We start from the raw sequence: 25950 nt of genomic DNA, 5'->3' as shown, positions 1-25950 counted from the left end.
ATTTACATATGTGTATACATATATATATACATATATACATATACACATACTTATATATACATATATATATATATTTAATATGAATAACATGTAAAATATTTCAGCACCTAATTTCCTAGTAGTTGATAGTGTTAGTACATCCACTGACTGTAGAATTACCTGTGAAACGTTTTCACACAGCCAGAAAACTGCTTGTTGTTGCAACCAAATCCTGTGGGATTCTGTGAGAGTAGGGAGTAGCAAGATGGCGGCCAATGACTTCAGTTTTTCGGCAAAATCAGCACTCCAGTGTATTATATAGCTCAGTGAGCTGAACGAATGCCAGGCCTCCATTACAGTGGAATTGAACAGCTTTCGTGAACTTTGTGAATGCCATACTTTAATTAAATTACTATTAAAGGCCGGGCTTGACAGTGATTTAAAGGCAAAAATATGAAGGTATATACAAAGCATATACTCAATGAGATTTCATTATATCAGTCATGCTATCACTGGGTGCTGATGATGTTTTATATTTTTAGCAATGTTAGTGTTCATTTACTGATTCTATTGAGATTTGGGTGTTATAGTGAGATATAACACGCACACTGGCTAGTTGGTCGCCTTTACACAAAACATCTTTCAATGTACAGAAGTGTTATTGTCAAATAGAGCAAAACTTAATTAACAAAGCAAAAGTTCAAAATAAATAATTCTGTAACATAATTAAACTATTTAAGATTTTTGTTCAGGTTGAGGAAAACAATAATCTGCGCATTTGCCGCCTACTCTGAAAACTGAACATGGAATCAGATGGATCCCTGGGATATTGGACCCAACTTAACCCTCTGCACTATATTGTAGTAAGAGAAAGGGAAAATAACGGGCAATGCAACGGGAGGATCCTGTGTGGAACAATGGCCGGCAGTCAACTTAAACACTGAGAAAAGTGAAGAAAATGACACTGGAAACTTCGACAATCAGAGGATAACAGCTGAGGCAGAAGTTGAGGCTGATGGAAGGAGAGTTATTAACAGAGAAAGCTGACTTTAGAACATGAAACACAAAATATGGCAAGACCCGAATGAACCGAAATAATCAACAAGGAAATACTGAAAACACAAAGTGAATCAAAAGCCAAACACCTGGAGAATGTGACTTCCTTCCTTTGATAATGTTCATGTGCTTTGCTACAGCGTCCTCTAAACCCAACAATGCGTGAAAACATCTATTAACCAGCATTAATTAGACTGTAGTTCTTCACTGGATAACATCCCACATTAAAAATGTGTACCTTTTACAAAATTACAAGTGTTACACTTATTGGTATCCCTGCAGTTAATGCTTTGTATTTTCCTTATTCTTATTATTCTTTTGGCCAATAGAACAGCGTTTGGTCTAAGGGAGAGAAACATAGAGATATTTGTTCTTTTTTCTTTCACAATCGTTCTAGATCAACCAGTGTCCTGGGTTTCCTCTGATGCGCTCTTTTCTTCATGTTCACGTTATTAATAATGTGTTTATTAACAATTAATGCTGATTCCCTCAATGGCCTTAAGGTTGGTTGGATACAAAACAAGAAGCAGCAGACAAGCCACAAACGAGACCTCTATAGAGCCTGGAAAGTTATCCTCAAAGGATTACAAAAACATCTTGCTCCTTGGTAGCAAAATATAAAGAAACTCCCAAGACTTTACCTGGATGAGCGTGTTGTATCTGTAGCTGAGGCGCCGAATGTTTGGATCCCAACCCTCCAGTGGCCAATCAGATGTCTTCTGATTCATTCTGACAGCCATCTTTACCGCGTTAAAGTCACCGTCAGAAGTGTGAAAGGATGTTGTTGTACAGTCACAGTAAAATAAACGCTGGTTCCAAGTTGAAGTCTCCAAGTTCTTTTAGCAAATTTCTCAGCATCCAAAACCTCCTGCACTGTGGCAGTCAAAAGGTTGGGGAAAAATAAACCTCAGTTACAGTAGTTATTTAAAAACAACACATGTCCTCCTGTAGTTTGATCACATTTGTGCAGCCTGGGCCAATATGTGTGTAAAGAAACAAACGAAGCTAACTGTGTCTCATCTGTGTCAGTTTGTCTGTTTTATTAGGCCGCCCCTCCGTAGTGCCTCCTCTGCAGAGGGAAACGCTGTCAGCCCTCATTAGCGCATCAGAAAAGCAGACAAGTTCAACAAGGCGTCACTGAGAGTTTGGGGAGGCCGACAACACATGATTTTACACGCACACAAGCAAGCATTCAGAATGCAAAAGTATTTGTCCCCCTTCAACTTTGGGAAATTTTTAGACTAACTGGAAGTGGGAAGAAGCGTGATTTATGGTTTATCAAAATGTGTGCAAATAAAATGCCGAATGCCGAAACGTGGCATGCATGTGAACTCAACCCATTTTACTATGGCTGCTCTACATGAAATAGAATATAACCAACACAAACTAACTGCTTTAAAAAGTCACCTAATTAGTAAATACCTGTGGGCAATGGACATTATTGATCAAACATAATAAAGATCAATGAATACAGGTCAGAGATAAAGCTTTTGCAAATCACTGCGTGGAATAAAAATAACATTGCACATCATCACAAAGACACAATCCCTATTATGAAACATGGTGGTGGCAGCATGAGGCTGTGTGAAGGCTTTTTATCAGCAGGTGATCAGAGGTGATAGCAGGCCAGTCCTGTAAGATAACTTGTTAAGAAGCAGCAAAACACTTGAGACTAGAGTGGAGCTTCACCTTCCAGCAAGACAAACAACCCCAAACATAGAGCAACACAGAAAGGTTTAGGTCAAAGCTTCTTTATGGGTTCAGATGGCCTAGTTCAGAGGTGTCAAACTAATTTCTATATGGGGCCACTTTGGCATCATGAAGTCATTAAAAGGGCCGCTTGCATGTGTAGAGACGATACTTTTCATTTTATAATTTCATTCCAGTTCACAACAGTAGTATAAAAAATGCACAGTAACATAAAAGTAGCACTCTTAGGCCCAGTTTATACAGTTTATCAGCAAAAAAGGTTGATATTGGGGTGAGTTACACTTACAGGAGGCACAGTTTTAGCCACTTTATACACTATAAAAGGATATATGCCTCTTTTTTTTGGCTCTCAAGGGCCGGATAATTTACCTTGAAGGGCCAGATTTGGCCCGCTGGCCTTGAGTTTGACACCTGTGGCCTAGTTAAAGCCTAGACATCAACCCAACTGAGATTAAGTGCCTTGATTAAGACTTGATAGTCTCTATCCACTTTGACTAGGTCTGAGCTATTTTGCAAAGGAGCATGGACACAAATCGCAGGCTGTAAATGTGCAAAGCTGGTAGAAACATGACAGCAAAGGCTAGTTCTAGAAAGCATTGTCTGAAAGTGGATAAATACAAAAAGCATGCTGCACTTTTCAGGTCCATGATGAAGTAATACCCATGAACATTATCTGATATGACAACAAGGTGTATGAATAGCAGTGTCCTTCCACCTCTCCTGCTTAACATAGTTTTGATATTGATCTTTATGAAGTATTGCTTTTTTTTTTTACAGCAAGGAGCTCTTAAACAAACACAATTTTAACGGAATTCAGTTCTTAAAGTTATATTCGGGTGTCTGCCTTCAGGTGTAAGAGTGTGTGTTACCTGCTGCAAAATAACCATGGTTCTGATTTCTGTCCTCTCGACTGTGCATCGGCCGACCCTTAAAAAGACATAAGCAGTTAGAAAATGCCGCATTCATTACTTTTCCATTCATATTCATTGCACCCGCACCAAAAACCTTGGTGAGATTTTTCACATCGTGCACGTGTTTGTGTACAGGTATTAGCCCGAGTCATTGTAAATTATGTATCGTCTGCTCATGACTCTATGAGGTTTGAACGTTTGACTTTTTGGCAGCTATGATGTCTCGGCCTCATCAGCCTTTGTATTTCAGCCGCTCTTTGAAGGCGAAGCAGCTTCAGTTACAGCTGTCATGCAAACGGGATAAAACCTGAATACATCCCTGAGCATCACATTTCAGCCCTGATGCTCTGAAGCGCATCAAGTGTTTGCTGCTTCTCACAGCTCACCTACTGTCCCCCAGTCCCTAAAAACAGCAATTATCAAACCACTGCGGAAACAGAACAATGGACAAACTATTACTCCAGAACTACAGGCCCATCTCAAACCTCCTCTTTATCAGTAAGATTATTGAAAAAGCTGCATTTCAACAATTAAACACCTTCTTAACAACGACCAGCCGCTTTGATGTTTTCCACTTCACCTCTAGCTCAGATCAGCTACCATAACTATGCAGACGACACACAGCTCTACATCACCATGTCACCAGGTGACTATGAACCCATTCAAGCACTGAGGAAATGCTTAGAAAAAATCAATGCATAGATATGCCAAAATTTTCTTCAATTGAATAAAATTAAAACTGAAGTAATAATTTCTTGACCAATAGAGGAGAGATCAAAAGTTAGCACACAGCTTCAGCTGCTTCAGCAAATAACAACTGATTTGATTCAATTAACTTTTATTTATATAATGCCAAATCACAACATGTCATCTCAAGGCTCTTTTCAAATTCAATCAGATCCTCCAGGTTGGTCATAAAGTTTCCTCTCTAAGGAAACCCAGCAGGTTTTCTCACTCTACTGATTTCTACTGTTCTCCAGTTTTGCATTGTATTACATTGAAATGACTGTCGTCATTTCAGCTTTTAACTTTTTGCTCTCTCTCTTTTTCTTCATAGTAGGTACACCTGGTCTGGCGTTCTGTTAACTGTGACATCATCCAGAGAAGACGGCTCACCCGCTACTACCATCTAATGTAGAACAGATTACTAGATCAATGTGTGCTTCTGTGCTTTTTTGTCTGTCTTGTTGTGTCTCTGTTCTGTCTTCTGTAACCCCAGTCGGTCGAGGCAGATGACCGTTCATACTGAGCCCGGTTCTGCTGGAGGTTTTCCTTCCCGTTAATGGGGAGTTTTTCTTCCCACTGTCGCTTCATGCTTGCTCAGTATGAGGGATTGCAGCAAAGCCATGGACAATGCAGATGACTCTTCCTGTGGCTCTACGGTTCCCCAGGAGTGAATGCTGCTTGGAGAGACTTTGAAGCAATCAACTGGTTTCCTTATATAGGAAATTTTTGACCAATCTGTATAATCTGACCCAATCTGTATAATATGATTGAACTTGATTTTGTAAAGTGCCTTGAGATGACATGTTTCATGATTTGGCGCTATATAAATAAAATTGAATTGAATTGAATTGAAGTCTGAATGCACGGTGACTTGAAAATCAATCTTCTTAGCCTGGCTTTTAATTTTTACACTGTTCTTCTGTCTTTCCAACCCATAATTTATCCTATTTTAATAACTTAATGTATTTGTTTTGTAGTCAACGTACATGTTGTAGTATTTTATTTTAATGTTTTTGTGTTGTTTGTGGGACCGCCTTTCCTCAGATTGACATTTTATTTAATTTCTTCTAGTTGTCAGATATTAGTTATAATTTTATTTAGTTTAGTATTTTTGGTGTAATTACTGATTTGCTTTTAACCCTTGTGAAGCACTTGGTATTGCGTTTGACTGCCTTTAGAGAGCGTTGGTATTTTAGCTGATAGATGTTAGTCCTGCTCGCATCTTCTGGTTGAATTACACTTTAAACTGTGTGTGGTGACAGTAAACCACCTAATTGTTTCTCACAGAGTAACTAATCATTTTTTACCCTATAATTTGCCTTATAATGTTTTTTTTTCTTGTGCAAGCAGTGTGAAAAAAATATAAGATGGTGTGACAAACAACGCATAAGCCCATAGGAGATTTCCAGTTGTTTTTAACCCTGAGATTTTATCTCTCTTTATATAATATTGTAAACTTAAAAAAAAAATCACATACTTACACATACAGGCCTGACACACACACTCACACAGAAAATGTCCCTCTCTGTTCCACGTACACCCTCCCATCAATATTTCAGCGGCTAATTACCCCCGCGGAGGTCTGGGACAAAGGTTGAGTGCAGCCGTGCCCTGCTTGTCCACACATATCAGATGCTATACTCTAAAATTAAAACACATTAGCAGAAAGAGACAGAGGCGAGGAAAGAGAAGACACGGGACGATGAAAAACAGACATTTGACAGTTAATGGTTAAATGAAGCATTCAGTGATGGTGTAAAAATGCAAACCTATGAATATGCCTCCAGTATATTTTATTTTAGTTGCTTACATGTGGTGTCAGTTTATGCAACAACTGCTCAGTGCAAAACATTGAAGAAAAGCTATTTTATAGATTCTTCAAACTTCAACTTTAGTTCTCACATGGGTTTAATTTGGCCTGAGTTGTGCTTTTCCGTCCCCCGAAACACAAACTGATTATTTTGTTTTGAGGTCCACTAACTCAGAAAGACTCTGTTAATATTAAAAATGATCCAAAATCTCAGAGAATTTATTCATTTTACTTAATTAAGACTCTAATCTGTGGTTTTCATTGGACAGTTGCTGATTACAGGTACGTCTGATGGAGAACAGATTGTGAAACGTTCGGTCGCACATCTGGCTGAGGTGCATTTGAACTGGTTGCAGTGGCTGCACAATTTACCATGTTTTTGCCAAAGTCATTCTGACGTGGTAGAGTTGCAAAAGGCCAGAACTGTCAGAGATGTTTAGTAATTCCACTTCAAATGTTTACCTGATTTCTAAAAGTGGATTAAACTAGTTGACAGTGGTGTGGATATTCTCTAACCCAGGAGTGTCCAAAGTACGGCTGGGGACAATTTACGGTCCTTGGAAGGATTTTGTGTGGACAAAAATTTGTCCAGTCAGCACATTTAATAGTAAATAAAAACATTCTGCAGCTTTTACTCAAAAGCAGACTTGGTCACATCGCCACATTAAACTACAACTACAGCGAGCATTTTTCAGGACAGACTGACTCCCATTCCAGCTCCTTTTCAGGACAAAAGTGAAAAACAATCCACCCCAATATTTTTCAGGAAGCATTATGCCTTTATTTTAATAAAGGATGTGTGCAACATTCATTTTTGCATCGATATGATTTGTTTCTCCTACAATCAGACTACTTTGTTCACTTACATATTTAATATTACTTAATATTACATTAGTATTTTATTGTAGGTATTGCAAAAAACAATCACAATGAATTTACTATTGCATTCTTAATTTGAAGAGTAAATTTAATATTTGTGTCCCTAGATTACTTTCCAAAAAGTTTGGACCCTCTACTCTAAGCCCTTAAAACTAAGCTTAATAATTGTGGCTCCTACTGCTTGCTTATTACCCCGAGGGAAACATCCCCAGCCCCCTGCTGAGGGAGGCAAACTGACCCTTTAATGGTGCTTTTAAATATTGATCCCAACTGATGTCAGCGGTGACACTTTCTAGGGCATCCCTAATGGAACGAAAATGGTAAATAACACCAGTTTGGCCATAGTGGGAAAAATGAGAAACAGATAGTTTTTGATGGCCCTCCGCTAAAATTGGTAAAAATGTGTAAAAAGCTTTAGGTTAAATCAACTTTTTCTTAAAGAAAGATAATCTCAGAAATACAACTGTTAATTTGAGTACATTAATTTAACAGTTGACGTTTTTCTTAAAGTTTCAAGAGGTAACTGCGATGGCAGATCACACACAATCAAATCTCCTTACATCTCTCTTATACAAGCACCTATTAACACAGCACAGTGAAACAAAGGATCAGGTTGCATTGTGGGTGATGTAGTGATCAGCCAAACCAAAATATGTATTTTAGGTTCAGATAATTTCTTTGTAACTCTTCTTCACATCTAATTTGGAGGGGGAAAAAGCTATCTTTGCAGTCACAAAATTGAAGTTAATATTCAACATGAGTTTGAGGGAACATGGAGCTTTTTTTTTCAAATTTGCTATTTGTACAATAATAAATTTGTAAATAAATTTGCTGCATCAAACTACAAAAAACCCCACCAAATATTACAAAACTGTTGTTTTTGTGTGTTCTTTTGCTGTCAGAGAGATTGATTTGACTAAAACAAAACTGAGGCGCCTGTGTCTGATTCAACCCTTTTCCCTCTGGCACTCATAAATAAAATCAAACATAACCGATGACTTTCAGAGATGATCTAATTAATAAGGATTAGAGGTTTATTAGAAAACGGCGGTGAACAAACAGCATCATGAAGAAGGGAAACAGCAGATGGGTCAGGAATGAAGCTGTGGGGAAGTTTAAAAAAAGGGATCGGTTGTAAAACAAAACCTCAAGCTTTGAACATCTCTGCTCAGCTCTGTTCCATCCTTCATCTCAAAATAGAAAGATTATCACACTGCAAACCTACCAAGACGTGACCGTCCACCTAAACTGAAAGCCCGTGCAGGGAGAGATTTACTCAGAGAAGCAGCCAAGAGCCTCATTATAACTCAGAATCTGACAACATGGCAACTATTTGACCTTTATGACAGAGCAAGACAAAAGCCATTATTCAGTGAGGCATTAGAAGTCCCGTTTGCAGCAAATTACTCTGAACACACAGTCCCTTCAGTCTCTGAGTTGAGACCAGGGTGAAAGTTCACCTTCCAGCAGCATAATGACCCTAGATATACACCCAGAGCTAAATTAAAATGTTACAGATCAAAGCCTATGGATGTGTTAGAATGGCCTAGTCAAATCCCAGTCCAAAATATAAGACAGAATATGAGGCAAGGCTTTGAAATTGATGCTAATAGATGCTCTCCAAACAATCTGACTCAGTATGAAGCTGCTTCACAAAGAGGAATTAGCACAAATCTCGGTGTCTAGATGTGCAAAAGCTCAAGAGACATGTCCCAAAAGACTTGATTACAAATAATTAATTTTAATTATTTGTTTAATTATTTAACAAATTTTATTTGTGTAATGTCATTGTTTGAACACGTGTCTATGTATTTTGACTGATATTGTATTTGGTGATCTTGTGTTGTTTTTATTTTTTTATTTTTCCTGCCTCAGGACGACAGATGTAAATTAGCAACTATGCTATAATCTGGCTCATTTACAATCTGTACAGTAGTATAAGATTGTTCATTAACGTGCACTGTCCTAATTAAATAACTAACTATATAAATAAATTTGGGCTGATGACAAATGTGCGCCACACTTTTCAGATTTTTACTTGAAAAAACGTATTTTTGCTTCTACTTTACAATTTTACAAGCATGCAAATCAAATCAAATCCAAATAAAAAACACATGGAAGTTTGTGGTTGGAAAGTGACAAGTTGTGAAAACGTAATGGAGTATTTATACTTCTCCTAAGCACTGTATCTGTGTAGGCTGAAGAGCCCTATCTCATCTATTATATCTGGGATCCATGTCGAATTACTCAATTAGAAGGGTGCTGCTAAATGTTGAAAATATGTTTAATCTATCAGGATGATACATAAAATTCTTGCCTTAAAACCTTAAGTAATGGATTGATGTCCTAGAAATGTATTGCTGACTCTTTCTCAAACGATTATTAAATAATTTGCATTCCAATCAGTTAAAAGGGGAATTTCAGCTAAAGAGCAACGCATAAACACATACAAAGTAAAGCAATTGTTTTATTCTCACCTTTTTGTGCGATCAGAAATTTTATCTAAGCTTTCTCGGCTTTAATCTCGGCCGATTCCTCTCCTGGCTCAGTGATTTGGTACAGGAAACAATCTTTTAGGAAATCCTTTCCAGGTGTGTTTTTGCATCTCTTGTCCCGTTGTTTTTCATTCTTTCTCTTCCTCCTTTGACTTTTGGCAGAGCTGACCCGCTCCCTCCTCTTCTCTCTACTTGTCTTGAATCCTCAGAAACTACTTTGTCGCTGCTCTCTGCCCCGTTCATGCATGGGTTCGGATGTATCAGGAGGAAATGCCTCCCTCCTTCTCCTCTCCTGCTGGTATTAACAGTGATACAGTGAGCTGCTCATTCACTGCCACTGATCCCTGCTGCAGGAAGAGAGAGAGTTAGTGGGGGGTGATGAGGTCCGGGATGGAGGTTAGGTTGTAATTAGATACGCACAGTCGCCCACTGATAACATGCACAGAGAGGCCTGACAGAGGCTATGGAGATGTAATGCAAAGATGAGAAACAGCTGCATACAAACGGAGAGAAACGTTAATATTTTATTGATAAAAATGCAACGAAAGCTCCAAATCCTGTGAATTCAGGGTATAAGAATTAAGAAAAAAAAATTCTTTAAGAGAAAGTTGTTCCCTCAGCTATGGGATCTGCAATGGTCCAAAATGGAGAGAAGTCTTTCATGAAAGGCTCGCATGATTTCTAATCACATATAATAGCTACAGAATACATATAAGTTTGATAATTTTTACACATGATTCCTGGTGCGAATGTGCCCTTAATTATGCTCTTTTCGGCCTCTGCAGAGCCAATAATTTAGAGGATAATTTATGAAGCAGTTATGTTTTACGTGCTTTGCTGTTGTGTCAAGAAACCCTCAGGCTGCTGCTATTTTATTATGGCATACATGTTAAATGTTGTGCACCAAATAAATAGTATGAGTTTGAACTGATGTACTCAGGCCCTGTCACCTTTTATTGGTTTGTTTTATGGTCTATGTAAGTTAAGAAGTAATTTTTTTTCACATTTGGTGAAAGCATATTTTTGTCTCAGGTTAGGTCACGGTTTGAAAATCTATGTTGGTCACCTGACCGGTCTTGATGCATTTGAAGAACTCCTTAATGAGTGCAGATATTCAGTTTGTGGCCTTTTTGTCCTGAGTAATGTAAATAAAGCCTTTTATTGTAAACAGATTTTGGGAGTAAGAGAAGTCAAGCATGATTGGAACAAAAGAGGATAGATGGACAGATCTATGAATAAACAGAAGAATGAAAGCATGGAGAGACAGTTGATTAAATTCACTGAGGGATTCAAGTGCATTTATTAGAAATCATTATAAATAATTATCTGCACTTCCCAGAGAACATTACAAGTAATGACGCTCATTTTCATTATATTTTACTACAAAAGACAAAAAACCCAATTTTGCGGTTATTTTTGCCCTCTAGCGGTGAGAAAGAGAAACTGCAGCACAGCAGAGGGTATTAACTTTGGCGCAGAAGTGGGCAAACTTTAAATATAAGTAAGTAATTTGTCATTACAATGGTAAAATAAAATAAAAAAATATTCTGTGACATCCACCTGTTATAATCCAGATTATACATTTTACTTTGTAATTCACTCAAACAACCACTAGATGTCACCAACTCCTTTCATCTGGGTAGGGGTTTTTGTTTGACATAATTTTGTGGAGAATCAACTCTGACCTATTATAAAATAAATTCACAATAAATAAATAAATATACAATTAAAAGCAAAAAAATACAACAAATAAATAAATGTAGGAATGAATTACATCAGAGAATGAGACATCAATTTATATATCTCTTTTAATTAATTAAGTAATTAGAAAATGTATTTATTCACCTTTGCAACAATTGTCTTTTTATTATCTGTTATAATTTTCACTGTTATTTATTTATTACTTATTTTTTCAAATGTATATCTTTCAGTGTATGTTTTAATAATTTTGTCAGTTTTATTCCTTTGTATTATTTTGACCCTATTTATTTTTTCAGTGCCGTCGTTTTTAGATTTCTGTATGCATTCCTGCATCACTTTGCAAATGAGGAGGGGTGGGGGAGATCTTAATGGGTCAGTTTGTGACTACTGGTCGATTACAGAGGTTATCAGTGAGCTGGGGCATTTAGGAACTGTCTGAAAACAACGCTGTAATTCCTAACTTAAGTATTTGTCATTCAGACATGCACACAGATGTCTGTAGTAGATGGTTGTCCTGTCAAACTAGATTTATCCCTATAGTCATAGACGTAAAGCCATTTAAACATGCTGTCTTCTCTAAGCCCCAGTGGGTGGAGGCAGATGAGCGTTCACACTGAGCCTGGTTCTGGTTCTGCTGGAGGTTCTCCTCCCTGTTAAAGGGGAGTTTTCCTCTCCACTGTCGCTTCATGCATGCTCAGTATGAGGGATTGCTGCAAAGCCATCAACAATGCAGACGACTGTCCACTGTGGCTCTACGCTCTTTCAGGAGGAGTGAATGCTGCTTGGAGAGACTTGATGCAACCTGCTGGGTTTCCTTAGAGAGGAAACTTTCTCACCAACCTGGAGGATCTGATGGAATTTGAACTTTGTAAAGAGCCTTGAAATGACAGGGGTTGTGAATTGGCGCTATATAAATAAAATTCATTTGAATTGAATGATGAAAAGTGAAAGAACAGTGTTGTTACCTCATTGTTCAGTAAGTGGGTTACAACAGAAAATGGCACTTATAGTTCTACGGTGGTTTGGTGGGTGATTATTTCAACAAAATGAGAATGTTTGCTTAATTTGCAGATCACTTTATCTTCAATCACATGATACCACAGGAGATCATAGGTGTCATTTTCTGATGTAACCCTCTAACTGAACGATGAGGAAACATAACAAATTTTTCACTTTTTAACATATTTAAACATCTCTGTTTACGATGATTAGTTGGCTGGAAATGAGACGGAGTCGACTGGATGTGCTCAACCTGCCAAATGCGCGCTCCCAACGCAGGAGCTAGAGTTTCTGTCTGTGATAAATCTAGTTTGACACGACACCTGTCGACATCTGTGTCCATGTGTGCCGCTAACTGGAACACGCTTTCTGTCAGAGCGTCCACACAACGGATAATAAAGTCCAACCTAAATTTGCGTAATGAGGCAGAAACGCGTACAGAAATTTAAAAAGTATAGGCAGAAACAAAGAGCATTGAAGAAATAAACATACACAGAAATAAAATCATGTCTTGTTGTATAATTTAATTGCTCCTTACATTTATTTATTTGCAGCATTTTTGTGCATTTATTTGTATATTTATTTATTTGTTGTGCATTTATTTATTTCTGTATTTAATTTTAAATATGTCAGAGTTGGTTCTCCATATTATTGAATAATGATTGAAAAAATAACACAAAAATTGCTAGAATTAATTTCTGGGGTGACAGTGGTGCAGAAGCTACGGAGCTCATGGGTTGCCGGTTTGACTCCCCAGTCTGACTGTCTGAGTCATTGTGTCCCTGGGCAAGACACTTGGTCAGCCATCAGTGTGTAAATGTGTGATTTGGTGAACGACTGAATGTAATGTGAAGCGCTTTGGAGTCCTCTGGACTTGATAAAGTGCTATACAAGTGATAATTTATGAAGCATGTTAGTAACTATAACACTGATTAGGAATTTCCTTCCACACCACTTTGTTTGTGCTGTTCTGATGTCTTAGATATTGATAGATATAGATATTAAAAGAAATTATACACCACTCCTCTTAAACAGACAATTTTGAACATTTCCCAAAGTGATATTTAATTTATCTATCTATCTATCTATCTATCTATATATATATATATATATATATATATATATATATATATATATATATATGTACTCTGAGCTAATAGTAAACACAAAAATTAGGCATTTTTGCACAAATGCCGTTTTGCATCATCATTTCTGCACATACAAATGGTTTAAATATTCTCCTGCACACCGTGATCACACACTGTTTCTTTCTCCTGCATTGTTTACATTTCAATTGTTTACTTTTAATCACTGCTGCACTTTATACTGTAATTTACAAGCTGTATGCAATGAAATTTCGTTCTGCATGCACTCTGTAGATACAAAATGACAAATAAAGTTGTCTAAGTCTAAGTAAAATCTGAGATTTCTGCTTTGATCCTTGCTGTTCCTCACAGGGACCTGCAGATGGCACTGCACAACTATTATGAATAAAAGTCTTTTCTAAACAAGGTCAAATTAGTGTCCCCTATTAAAGTCAGTATTACAGTTTAACTGCAGAATTGATTTTTCTTTTATTATGTTTAAATTAAAAATGTTGGGTAATCTCTATGACAACCCTCTGGAAAGACTTGATTGGACCTTTAGGACCTCTCAAATGCGCTCTTCTCTGCACCTCGTCCGACTGGTTTTTCAAAGGGTTTCGTCCTGAGGACTGAGATGGAAATATGATTTATGTGGAATCTGGGGAAACATTCATGTGTTGATTCTGCCAGACATTTTTATTTATCCCGTTGAAAGAGAAGCCAAACCCAAGAGAAGCCATGTTTCCAGCAGAGACCACCAGATTTGTATTCAAATTGTTCGAGCATTCAAAGGAATCTATGATGTCCACTCTGAGAAGCTTTGGAGGAGAAACAGGCCCAAAGCATCACAGATCCGGTCTTCGGTCTTCTTTCGTTTCACGCCAACCCTCTGCATTGCTGCGGCGTTCCATCAGAGAGCTTTGGATGTTTTCTCTTTGCCTTCATTCTGCTATCCTCCTCGCTGAGTGTGCTACCAATATAAATTTAGCAGTTTTAACCACTTTGATTGTTGCTTTGATAGCAGCCATTGACACATTTGGGTGAATAGTTATTCTAAGACACAAATGGTTTACACAAATGCTATGTTTTCCCGTCTTTGTGATTTTTCAGAGAAACTGGCCTCTGCGATGCGTGACATTTATACCCTGAGGAAACAGGAAATTGTGGATTATTGGTTAGAAATTACTTGATTAATTAACTTATAAAAGTTTAAACAAATTAAGTGCTTTAGCAACACGTTTCGTACAGGATCTACATTTTTATTTCTTTATGTGTTTTTTTTCCTCACTGAATTGATGAACTCCAATTAAAGGTTGGACTTAGTTTTTCAGTGTGAGATTATTGAAAAACTAATCTAATCATTAGACGATTACATTAAAAGATGATTCTTTTTAGCAGTTTTGAACATAGATGCCTTCAGGGTAGCAAAAAAGTTTTGAGGCCACAGTCATTATTTTGGGATCGTCTCTCTTCTCTTTATTTTCTAACAGGATAAAGCATTTACAAAATATTCAGATAAAGATGCACTTTGAGATCCTTGTGTTAACCATGTTAAAACAGGGAATAGCCCATTTATAAAACGGAATTATGTGCTCTAAGACGGGCTGAGTCAATATACTGAAGAGCGCTTGTAACTTTCCGTAACGTTTTTATTCATAAAAATATTTTTAGAGGTTAAGAACAAATTTGGGGGAAAAAAACTATCAAAGGAATTTCAATGCAACAGAAAAATAACAAAATATCCTAAATATGTAGTTCAACCCTGGAAACGCTACACAACAAATATTTAATGTGGAATTTGACTGACTTTGCTAACAATCCCTCACATTGGTGGGGATTGTTACTCAGTTGCTGCGTCATATTTCAGCTGCAGCGACGTAACTAATGCACGGAGAGCTTAAAACTGCAGAATCCTAAATTTGAATGCAGAATCTAAACGGGAGGAAAAGGTCTCAGAGCTTTTCAAATGCAAAACTTACTTCTTCAGGGGCTTAAATGTAACTTTGCAATTTACCTAAATGCCTTTTCATGCACAGATAGAGGCTAATCCTTTGTTATTCGTTCACCTGTTGAGCACATAACAGCTCTGCAGTTGATTCGGAGTGTTTTATCTGCTTTTGGTTGCTGTGAAGCGACAACATAAAGTCAAAGGAGTTCTCAACACCGGAGAAAAGCCGGAGCATTAGACAGAGAAGCGGAGGAAGGCAAATTCCCAGCGCAGACAGAATTACAAGTCAGTTTTATAAGTTAAACGTGTATTCAAGGTGATGTGTGCTGTTAGTTTTCAGCCACATGTAGCAATATGCATGTAGGTCAAAACATTTTATCTTCTTCTTCACCTTTTAATGGCTTTGTTTGAACAATGGCTTAATTTTTGCTACTCGTCCATAAAAGTCAGATTTGCGTGTCAACAGATTCTCCCACCTGAGCAGCGTGTCTGTGCGGCTCCTCCAGAGGTGCCATGGATCTCGTTGCTGACTCTCTGATTAATTGTCTGGCCTGTATTGGTGTGTTTGCAGCTGTGCAACACTTTGTCCGTTGTTAGATAACAGACTGAGCAGAAGGCGTTCAAAGCTTATGTTTTTGTTCTCTATCCTAATCGTGCTTTAAACTTCTACAACTTGATCGCCAAACCGTCTGCTCTGAGCCAAACAGCATCATAAAGACCGAGTCCATGATGCGGTTTGTTCCCCAACGTTCTCCAACAAACATCTGAGGCCCAAACAGAACAGCTGCCTTCACGTTGAGAATAAATTACACACAGGTGGACTTTATTCACCATTTGGGTGACTTCTGAAGGGAACTGGTCGTACTGCAGAATATTCAGAGGTATCAGAGTAACGGTGGCTGGCAACAAATGCATGATCTTTTTTTAAATTTTAAAGACAGAAGACCTAGATCATAAGTAACATTCTCCTTTCACTTTCACGTCATGCACATGTTGTGTTGGTCCATCACATAAAACCAATTTTTAAGGTTTATGGTTTCTACATGACTATGTCATGAAAACCTTCAGGAGGTGTGAAAGATTTTGCAAGGCTTTGTATTACCGTTTTGTGTTTTTCACAGATTTAACCAGAAAAAATGGGAACTCGTCACGTCTTTCTTACAGGCTGCTGGTAAGAGTCAGTAGATCCGATTCAGTTTGGCTCATTTCTCTGTAATTTGCAGACACAGCACTGGCCTTTGGCTGAGCAACTCCTCGAAAGCCAGCAACACAGGACTGTAATGTTTCCCTCAAAATTGAATTACTTTTAAAACCTAGGTTTGGTTTCATTTTGGTTACAAGTTTGTTTTTGACAGAACAACTTCCCTTTTTTAAAGGGACCAACATAGATCCGAGTTTTGCCTCAAACCAACACTAAGAAAACCTTTGACCATTTTGGAAGCCCAGATTTTTCATTTTCTCTGAGTTTAATGATTGTTGTTCCCCGGTCAATTTCCAGGAGTTAGATCTGCACCATTCATTCACTTAGAGCTCTGAAAGTTTATCCAAAACATGCTCCTGTTTTGTTTTTTGTTTTTTTTCTCCTGTTGAACCCCAGGATGAATTTCTTTTTCCCCCCACTGCTAAATTCTCCCCAAATCACTTTATCCACCCACACACAGGGAGGCCACCCCTCACCCTCGCTCCCAGGCTGATTCCAGCCCATTTCCATCGGGCTGCATTAGCATACAGATGTTAGCCTGAAAAGGGAAAGCAAAGGGGGGAGACCCACAATGGTGCTGCGTGGCCAGGAGCAGAGGGAGGGTTCGCCGGGCTGCCCAGGGATGGCCCTTGGCCTTTTAAAGGTCTAACACAGGCACACACACACATTTAAAGACACAAGCGGGGGCGCTGAATGGCGAGCAGCCATGGGGGTTGTGGGAGCCGGCTTCTGCTTCTTCACTCTGCTGTTATTCATTTACCACGGTGAAATCTTCGGCCTGGCGCACAGCTGAATGCCTCCACACACTCATTCAGACACACACACACACACAATCCTCACTATCCCTAGTTCCTGTAGTGGATGAAGAATGAGAAACACACATTCTTCCAAAAATCTGTTGATTTGTGGCAACAAGCAGGTCAAGTTTCATCGATTATCTTTGGAGGTCGTCCACATTTCATGGCTTTTTACTCCCGACGTGTTAAATCTGAGATTGGATCTCATGTGAAAAGTGCTTTCAGCTCATTGAAGAGTTTGCTTCGGTGGTGCAGAAATATTTACGAAACAAGAGAGCTGCGGGTCTTAAGCGTCAAGTTCCCAATGTGACACAAACAAAACAAACACACAGCGAGGGACACAGGGGAGGATCTCAACTTCTGCTCCACTTTGTGTGAATAGATGGAAATCAGTCACAAGTATCTCAGTGTCCCATTGTGTGCCGGCAAGTCTTTGTTCGGGCATCTGTTGCCCAAACATTCTCCCCAGTGTCACTCACCCCAAATTGGTCCGTCCGGACGAGTCGCAACAAATCTCCCTCCCCTTCCCACACTACGCAGCACGACGGCGGGGAGGTGCCGGAGAATCCCCCCCCCCAGAACCCACGGAGGGGAAAGAGTTAACCTTTGTTCCTTTTGTGTGTCAGTGAATCCCTGATGATGATCATAAAAGGCCCCCAGGAACAGAAGCAGCAGTTTTTTTTTGTGTCTTTTTTGTTTTTTGTTGTTGTTTTCTACTGAAATACTTGTGGGAACATTTTCAGACATTGTTTCCCCCCCATTAGTTTCTTTTCTATTATGACAGCTCACATGAACTGCGTCACTATCGGTGCAAAGATTGTATAATCACATCATACAAATAATAAAACTCAGCTGCATATTTCAAATGTTAATGAATTGCAATGAATATTCTGCAACATTTGCCCAGGTTTTCTCACTGTCTCTGGCTTTTTCTATTGCTTATATTGTATAAAATACCACTAGATGGGATAAAGAGTGGAAACAGGTTGCTAATGCAAACTCAGTTGTACAGGTTTTTCTGCATCTTATTTTTTTTACAAATCATTTTACCCACAGATGCATTGCACAGGCTTTTGCCTGCTGATTTTCAAGGTCTGATCTGCTGACTTTTTCAATTTCCACCAGTTTTATTTCAAGGAATGGATCATTAAAACATAAAGTGTGGTGCCAAGGTCGTGGATAGAGATAGAAGATCTGAATCCAACAGAAAAAGATGTAATGCCAAGTAAGATGTAGTGCCAAGTACCTAAATATTATTGATAGTTGATTTGATTTTTATTGAACCCCATAAAAAGTGCATCAAACTGCATGTTTTGGTTGAATGTATTTATAGACAGAAACTGTAGGATATTCAATAACGTTAGGAGCATTTAATAACCAAAACAGAAACTGTATTTCATTACCTATTCTGATGAAACAGAGAAAGTTGGTTGATGGTACGTGCTTGACAGTAGAATTAAACAAAATTCAGAGTGCTAAACTTTTATTTTTCAAAAAGACTTTTATTCTGAAATAAAGATGGACATATATATTAAGATAAAGAAGGTTATCAATGTAACCGCTGGAATGTAAACAATAGATGCACTTAAATTATGTGAAAAACACAATATCAAACAGCACAATATAGGTTTTTGCTCTTAAAAAAAAGAAAAATAAATAGGACCTTAAGTTAACAAGTTTTATCCTTTTTTGAAAAAAAAACAAAAAAAAAAACATCTTGTTGCCGAATCAACAGTGAGCTACAGCAACGAGAAAAACATGTGGCCCCGTCAGGGCAGGCGGCTGAGATGATTTCAGGAGAAAACCAGAAGAAGAGAAACTTCCTGCTTTCCAAAGAACTCGCGTGATTTCGCCTGCCGGTCAGAGCCGGGCCAGCTAGCTGGTGTGCAACAGAAGTCGACCTACAAACACATTGTCATCGAGCCAACTCTGAAAAAACCTAACATATAACATTATAATACAACTGTAATAAAGAAAAAAGACAAAAAGAAAAACAGTCTTGATGAAGTTGCATGTCAGGATACATTTAAAAAAACAAGAAATAGTTTTTCTTTCTCCAAACGGTTGAGTGATGATCCCCCACATCTATGTTTGCAGCTGAAATCCTGACGGTTGGAGGGGGTGAAGCTTAACGGAGGGGAGAACAGAATGACCGACGGGCGTTCCCACCTGCAGAGAGGGGTCGAGGAGAAACCGCCAAACTGCTTCCTGATGGCAAAAAAAAAAAAAAAAAATACCCTCAAGTGTTGATCTCTGCACGGCCCGTCAGCCAATAAGGCAACCGAAAATAAAGAATGCCAAAATGCTTGCTTCCCCCTTTCCCCCTCCCCTCCATAAGCCCCTTTATTAAAGCTTCCGGTTAACCAAGCAGATGGAGAACATGGCCGCTAAAGTAAAGCATTAATTTCTTATTTGAAAAAAAAAATATATAAAAATATGCACAAAAACAATCAGAAAACAAGAAGAAATGAAACATGCAAAAAGCAATAAATAGTCCTAGAATCGTGTTAGGCTATATTAATATTATAACACTGTACATAACCTACTCAGAGGTGGGTAGTAACTAGTTACATTTGCTCTTTTTGAGCAAAATGTGCTTTTAGGAGTAGTTTTACTGCACTGTACTTTTTACTTTGACCTGAGTCATATTATTACTCAAGTATCACTACTCTTACTTGACTTCATGAATAAAGAACAAAGTTGTTTTAAACCAAAAATGCACCAGAGACCAAAACCTAGTAATGTTAAAGTCAGACTTCCTATTTGTACACAAGCTTTGTTATTTTAATGTTATTTTCTATCTGCTGAGCTCATTGAGCCATTTGGAGGTCTAATGAATGTTCAGTAAACAGTAGATATTGTCATTGGAAGTACTTTGCACTGTTCTAACATACTGTACATATATTAACTGCTGTAAGTGTTGCTTTCAAGTTAAATGTTTGAAAAACAATTATTTAGAAAAAAGTGTTTCTTCTGCCTGAATCTGTTGTTTTGTAATTATGTTATTCTTTGTATATGTTTTCATTTTTGTTTTTAAAATGCCAGAATTTGCACATAACCTTGTGTTTTTGTCCGTCCAATTGCATATTTTGTTCTAATATTAAATTGTCAGCTGTAATGATGAGTTAGTACTTTATCAGCCTTCTTACTGGATACTTTTTTTTACTCTTACTGGAGTAATTTCTTGTCTTGAGTAAAAACACGTCGAAGTAGTGCTACTTTTACTTGAGCACACTTTTTTTTTGGCTACTCTACCCACCTCTGAACCTACTGCGGTTGACAGTACGAGTATGTTAGAGGAACTTTGGTAACTAGAGATTCCCTACGATCTGTGCTAAGGCAGTTCAGCTGAATCATTGCCAGACAATTCAAACGGCTGACAAATACAATCATGTGGCCACCGCCATGCAACCAATCACCTAATCAATCAGTAACAGCATACAGTTACTAAATCCCTTTACACTCAAACAAGGAAGAAGTCAACTTAATGCAGTTGGAGGGTCCTAAATTGAACCATATGACCGGTTGACTTTTTCGGGCAGATTTCTAAGGACTGGGTTAAGAAATAACGTCTGTAATAATGAACTGCACACTTCCTCGGACAAGGCAAAAGAAAACAAACAAAAAAAAAACACATCCTCTTGAGATTAGGGTACAGAAAATTCTCACACAGAACTTTCTACTGAGCAGGAACAGCATGGGTGACGGATGCTGAGCCGAGTACCCTCCAGGTGTTCTCTAAAACACAGGTATACAACAGTATACAGCAGTTACAATGGCATAAAAAAAAACGTAACAACAAAAGCTTACAAAATAATCAATAAAACAACAAGAAACAGAAAAGGGAGTCAGCTAAAACTGGACAAACACTGGGCAGCACTACAGCTGCTTGGGTGAAAGAAATGCAATATGCACAAAGATAGGCACGTTCACTCGGCTGGATCTCAGGAAGGACCTGCTGCTGTTCTACTCCTTGGCGACTCTTAACTCGCGTCGCGGTCACACGGAGTTAAAAAACGGTCCCCGTCTGAACTCAGCCCCAAAGCAAAACTCCTCCCTATTCGTCTGAAACGGAGAGGCGGCTGAAGATGGGCAGACGTCTGCCCTCGAAGCTCGGAGACTCTGTGCCGCTGGAGGAAGAGCTGAGGGAGCAGGAAGACGTGTAGCCCTCCTCGGATAGGGAGTCGGCTGAGGAGCAGCGCTGCAGGGAGGGGAAGCTGTTCAGAGAGGCAGGAAGCTGCTGGGGGAGGCGCACTGGGAGGCTGTGGTTGCCGGAGGTGAAGTTGGACGTCGGGCACTTTGAGTCGGCCGCTGCGTAGAAGCGCAGGGCCGAGTCTCCGCTGTCGCCGGCCAGGTCGCCGACACCAGAGAAGGGGTAAGGGCAATGCTTCAGAGGCCTAGGCTCAGGGAAGAGAGGGGAAAGGAGCTCTGGGCTCCCTGCGGAGGAGGGAGGGGGGGAGACAGAAGACGCCCGTGTGAAGAGGTGGCAGGAAGGCTGAGACTCCTCAACCGGCTGGAAGATTTGGGAGGCGGAGGAGAAGCCGGCAAAGCTCAAGCTGTGCCGCAGCAGCGGAGGCCTCAGCTTGTGCCTCTGCGGAGCGCCGGCGGAGCTGGCCGCTTGCATCTCGTCGGCGTTGTGGATGAAGTGGCAGCGGGCGCCGTACGGACAGAAGCCTATGGTGTGGAAAGTGCGGCACGGCTCGGTCTTGTACTTGGGGTGCCGGCTGAGTCCTCTCAGCTCGTCCAAGCCGTGGGCGAACTGGCACTTGGCCCCGTACTTGCAGGTCCCGCTTTCCTCGAAGGTGCGACAGAGTTCTGTCTTGTACCGGCTGGAGATGTGCGGCGGCGGCGGCGGCGGAGGCGGCACCGGCGGTCGCAGGGAAGTGGAGGAAGCGGCGGAGGCCAGAGAAGTGTTGCTGATGCACAGACCCGGCGGCGGGAGCAGCAGCGACGGGGAGGCATTTGACATTTTGTCCTCCCTGCTCCCCACGTTGCCCACGTTGCCCTCGATCATGCTGACCGAGCGGTCGACTCGGAAAGGGATGTGACTCAGCGAGGAGCGTGGAAGAGCTCGGTTCCACTGCTGGCTGGAGGCCAGGCTGAGCCCCCAGCAGGCCGACTCCATCGCCTCAGCGCTGCTGTTGAACTTGGAGTTGGGAAGGGTCACGGGGCAGAGGGAATGGCGTCTCTGGAAGCCGAGGACTCTTTGACTGTGCTGCAGCGAGCCGGCGGAGGGGCCATCTGTCGCGTCCAGGCCACAGAAATTCTGACACACAAAAGGAGAGAGGAGAACGGATGTGAGCCAAATCAGACTAAAAGGATCCTGAACAACAGCTTCACTCACGGAGAGGCCAAAACCTTTCAGTGTCTGAGTAACCCATAAAAGACTGAACATTTATATTCAGTGGATAACTTTTGAGAGATTTTTGGAATCAAAAATGTAGCATTTACCCTTAAAAGTGACGACAACTTAGATGTTGTGTGAAATTATCGTATTAAAACGAGTTCAAATAAGAAAAGCATTGGTTTTTCTAACTTTTCATGTAAGAACACACAAACTGAAATGAAATTTAAATACATGAAAGCTGTGCTGGACGTTACCTTGCAGAACTCCTCATCCAGTTCCAGGAAAGGCGTCAGGGAGTCGGACGGCATGATTCACTCCACGGTCTTCCCCAGGTGAAGCAGCCTTATGTCTGATCCCTCTATGGATCAATGTCCAGGAGCTGAAGAGAGATTAAACTATCTTTGGCAGCGTGGAGGAACACTTCAGCCTGGGTTGAAGAAACTTTTTTTTTTTTCTCCCCTCCAGTCGTCTTGGTGGGACTTGTTTTTGTTTTCTTTTTGGATTCTGGAAGAGTAAAGCCTCGGTCCGTTGGCAGAGTGTGGAGAAAACGCAGCGTGTCATCAGGAGGAAAGTTCCTCAACCATCTGCTGGAATCTGTTTAAATAGTTGGGGAAACCCACCCGTACGGGGCCCACCCCCTTCTGTCTGTATGCTTCAGGGGGCAGGCGGGGAGTTTGTGTGTTAATGTGCGTTAATGATGTGTGTGTTGGCGGGGGTGGGGTCCTGCATTGTAATTGTGTGCTGGGGGGCAGGGTGGGCACAGCAAGGAGGGAAGAGAGCTGAATAAAGCTACTTTTCTACCCATTCACGGCCAGAGCCTAAAAAAAAGACATTCTTCTTCTTTAAACGGGCCGTCCCCCATCTTTGTTTTGGATCGATGCGGCTGAAAGGTTAATGATAAGTCCTACCAAGCAAATTCTCTGCCACTTGGGAAGAGGGAAACTTAAAAAGTTGTGAGAATATTTAAAAGGAAATTGGAGTTCAACTGTGATTAAGGGAGTGAAGCTGAAAATGGGGAGGATGGACACGCAACAGGAGGACAAACCATGCAACTTAAATTTCGAACATGCATCTTACATCCTCCATTCCAGGAAGTTTTAACTGTTTTTAAGTAACATATGTTGATCCAATTAACAAACTTAACCATGAAGCAACTTCAGTTTACCAAATCTCCTTTTCTGCACTTTTAAAACTAAGTAAAGCATTCGAGTTTTGGGCAACTGGGAAAAAAACAAACCGTATGGTAGCAAAACTCCTTTTTCTACTGTCTTAAAATGAATGTTTTCCTAAAAGAAAAACACTTTTTTTGTCTTATAATACATGGATATAAGTTGGTTCTCCAACAGGCCAAGACTTTTGCAATCGGAGGTCAGCTAGAATACCTCCTGATGGCCAAATTCTTACTTGGACAGTTTAGGTTCCTTTCCAACCCTGACCAACAATCCAATATGGCTGTATGTACAAAAGATAGCAATATCAGCAGCAATAACTGTTCATTTGGACTTTTAAAAGTTTGTATTTCACAAGATCCATTGCACACATGGTGCTGTAAATGTGTGAATGTTTTGCTGCAGTGTTTGAATCCATAAGATTCTGAGAAATGCATTATTTTTAGCTTGATAACATTTGTTGCTCACACAGATTAGCTTAGCCAGTAAGCATAACGCATAACAAACGTTGTTATTTTGCATCCAGCAACTGGAAAATGGTTAAGATGGATTTGAAACAGTTCCAAGAGCTGGGCTCATCGTTAATATAATGCTGTCATTGTCTCAGTGTTACAAAACCCCTGTTTAATCTGATAGAAGATTGAAAGCTTCTCCAACAGATCCAGGCAAAAGTCTGAAATATTGAGCAGAAATACCTCCATAAGTGTAAATTGTAGATTGTTAAACTCAGGTGTTCCTCAACAAACTCCACCCACAATCCAATATGATAAAATCAGCTGAAAACAACCCCTGAATCTGGAATACTCACTTTCCAACCCTAAACTAAAATACAACATGGCTGCCATGTTTATAAAAGTGAAGTAATAGCAGCAGTAATAGGTGTTTATTTGCATTTTTGATCCAATTCAATCTGTCACACAGACAAAATACTGAGCAATTTTTTGTTGGTATTTGAATCCAGTAACGTCACAGAAATGTGTTATTTTTTTCCTTGATAATTGTTGCTAATCAGGGTTAGCCTTGGTACTGATCACAATGTTTGGCAAATCCTTGTTCTTCATTTTGCAGTTGAAACTTTGCTAATTTGGAGATAAAAATCGCGAATAATATTACGCTTTTATAGTCTTAAGGTCACATTTCTGGCGATGGGGATGCTTTTCAATTTAAATATAGACTTAAATTAGTTCTCCAACACGCTTAAGACAGAAGTCAAAGGTACAAAATTTCACAGTTACACTGAAAAAAAAAAAAAAACATAAATACTTCCTGAAGTCCAAATTCCTACTTGGGAAGTCAAAGCTTACTCACCAACCCTGAACTAAAAACCAACATAGCATCCATGATAAAGACTTATTTTTTTATTTTGCATTTATTTTTATCTCATGAAATCAGTCACTTAGCATGCTACAGTCTTTGTTAGTTAAAATCTATTTCAACGGTGTTTAAATCTATCAAATGGATGGAAATGCATTATCATCAGTGAGCTAATAGTTCTAGCTAATAGACTGGCAAATCCTATTAGGTATCTTGCAACTGGAACATAATAATGCGGAATAGATAAGAAAGCTCTAAATTGTTATTATGCTTTTATTATCCAAAGGGGTTATTTTTCATCCATTCCCATCTCGCTCTGATAGATTGAGGTTGGGTATTTTTTTTAACAGACCCACACATTTGTATTAAGAAATCCAAAAATCAGAGTTGTTTTTTGGAATATTACACAGGAAAGCCCCATGACCTGAAATAGTTCTTTATTAACCCTGACCTAAAATCAGCTGCTGAGCATTTTAAAAAGGACATATCATGCAAAATCCACATTTATAACCCTTAAATACATTTAATTGTGTACTTGGAGTCTCTTGGAGTGCAGAGAATCTGAAAGTAGTCTGTCCAGGTGCTGGGTTAGGGTCATTTTTTTTAACCCGTTTAGTTTTCTCTATTCTTTATTACACTTGTTACCAATTTTGTGAATCCACCAGTTGTATTTTATTCGCCACGATTTTGTAGTCCAAGCTCAAGGATGCCGAATCTACTAGTAGGTAGGTCAAAATGTTCGGTTATTGGGTAAATTAAAGGTGAAGTGGAACGCTCAGTGACCTGGATGGAGGCGTGGTGTGAAGAGCCTTCTTTGCATTTA

The 25950-nt window shown here is 39.5% G+C and overlaps 1 protein-coding gene across 1 annotated transcript; it reads right to left on the bottom strand.

Annotated features, from left to right (window-relative positions):
• Positions 1-20865: 20865 nt before the first annotated feature.
• On the bottom strand, positions 20866-23089 carry LOC105933072 (mRNA decay activator protein ZFP36L1). The gene is made up of 2 exons (XM_012872445.3): positions 22899-23089; positions 20866-22563 (listed from the first exon to the last, which is right to left on the bottom strand). Exons 1-2 carry the CDS (start codon positions 22950-22952, stop codon positions 21355-21357), a joined length of 1263 nt encoding a protein of 420 aa, XP_012727899.2. The 5' UTR covers positions 22953-23089; the 3' UTR covers positions 20866-21354.
• Positions 23090-25950: the final 2861 nt, after the last annotated feature.

Source organism: Fundulus heteroclitus, chromosome 18 (assembly GCF_011125445.2).
Source record: "Fundulus heteroclitus isolate FHET01 chromosome 18, MU-UCD_Fhet_4.1, whole genome shotgun sequence".
In the NCBI taxonomy this organism is placed as follows: Eukaryota; Metazoa; Chordata; class Actinopteri; order Cyprinodontiformes; family Fundulidae; genus Fundulus; species Fundulus heteroclitus.
Note: the sequence above shows the minus strand (reverse complement) of the source record. Positions and strands in the feature narration are given on the sequence as shown.

Bases quoted from the DNA above. Each gene is read 5' to 3' on its own strand.
- LOC105933072 (XM_012872445.3), bottom strand. From the start codon at position 22,952: ATGCCGTCCGACTCCCTGACGCCTTTCCTGGAACTGGATGAGGAGTTC. The intron at 22,564-22,898 runs GTAACGTCCAGC...TTTGTGTGTCAG, and splicing joins TGGATGAGGAGTTCTGCAAG to AATTTCTGTGGCCTGGACGC.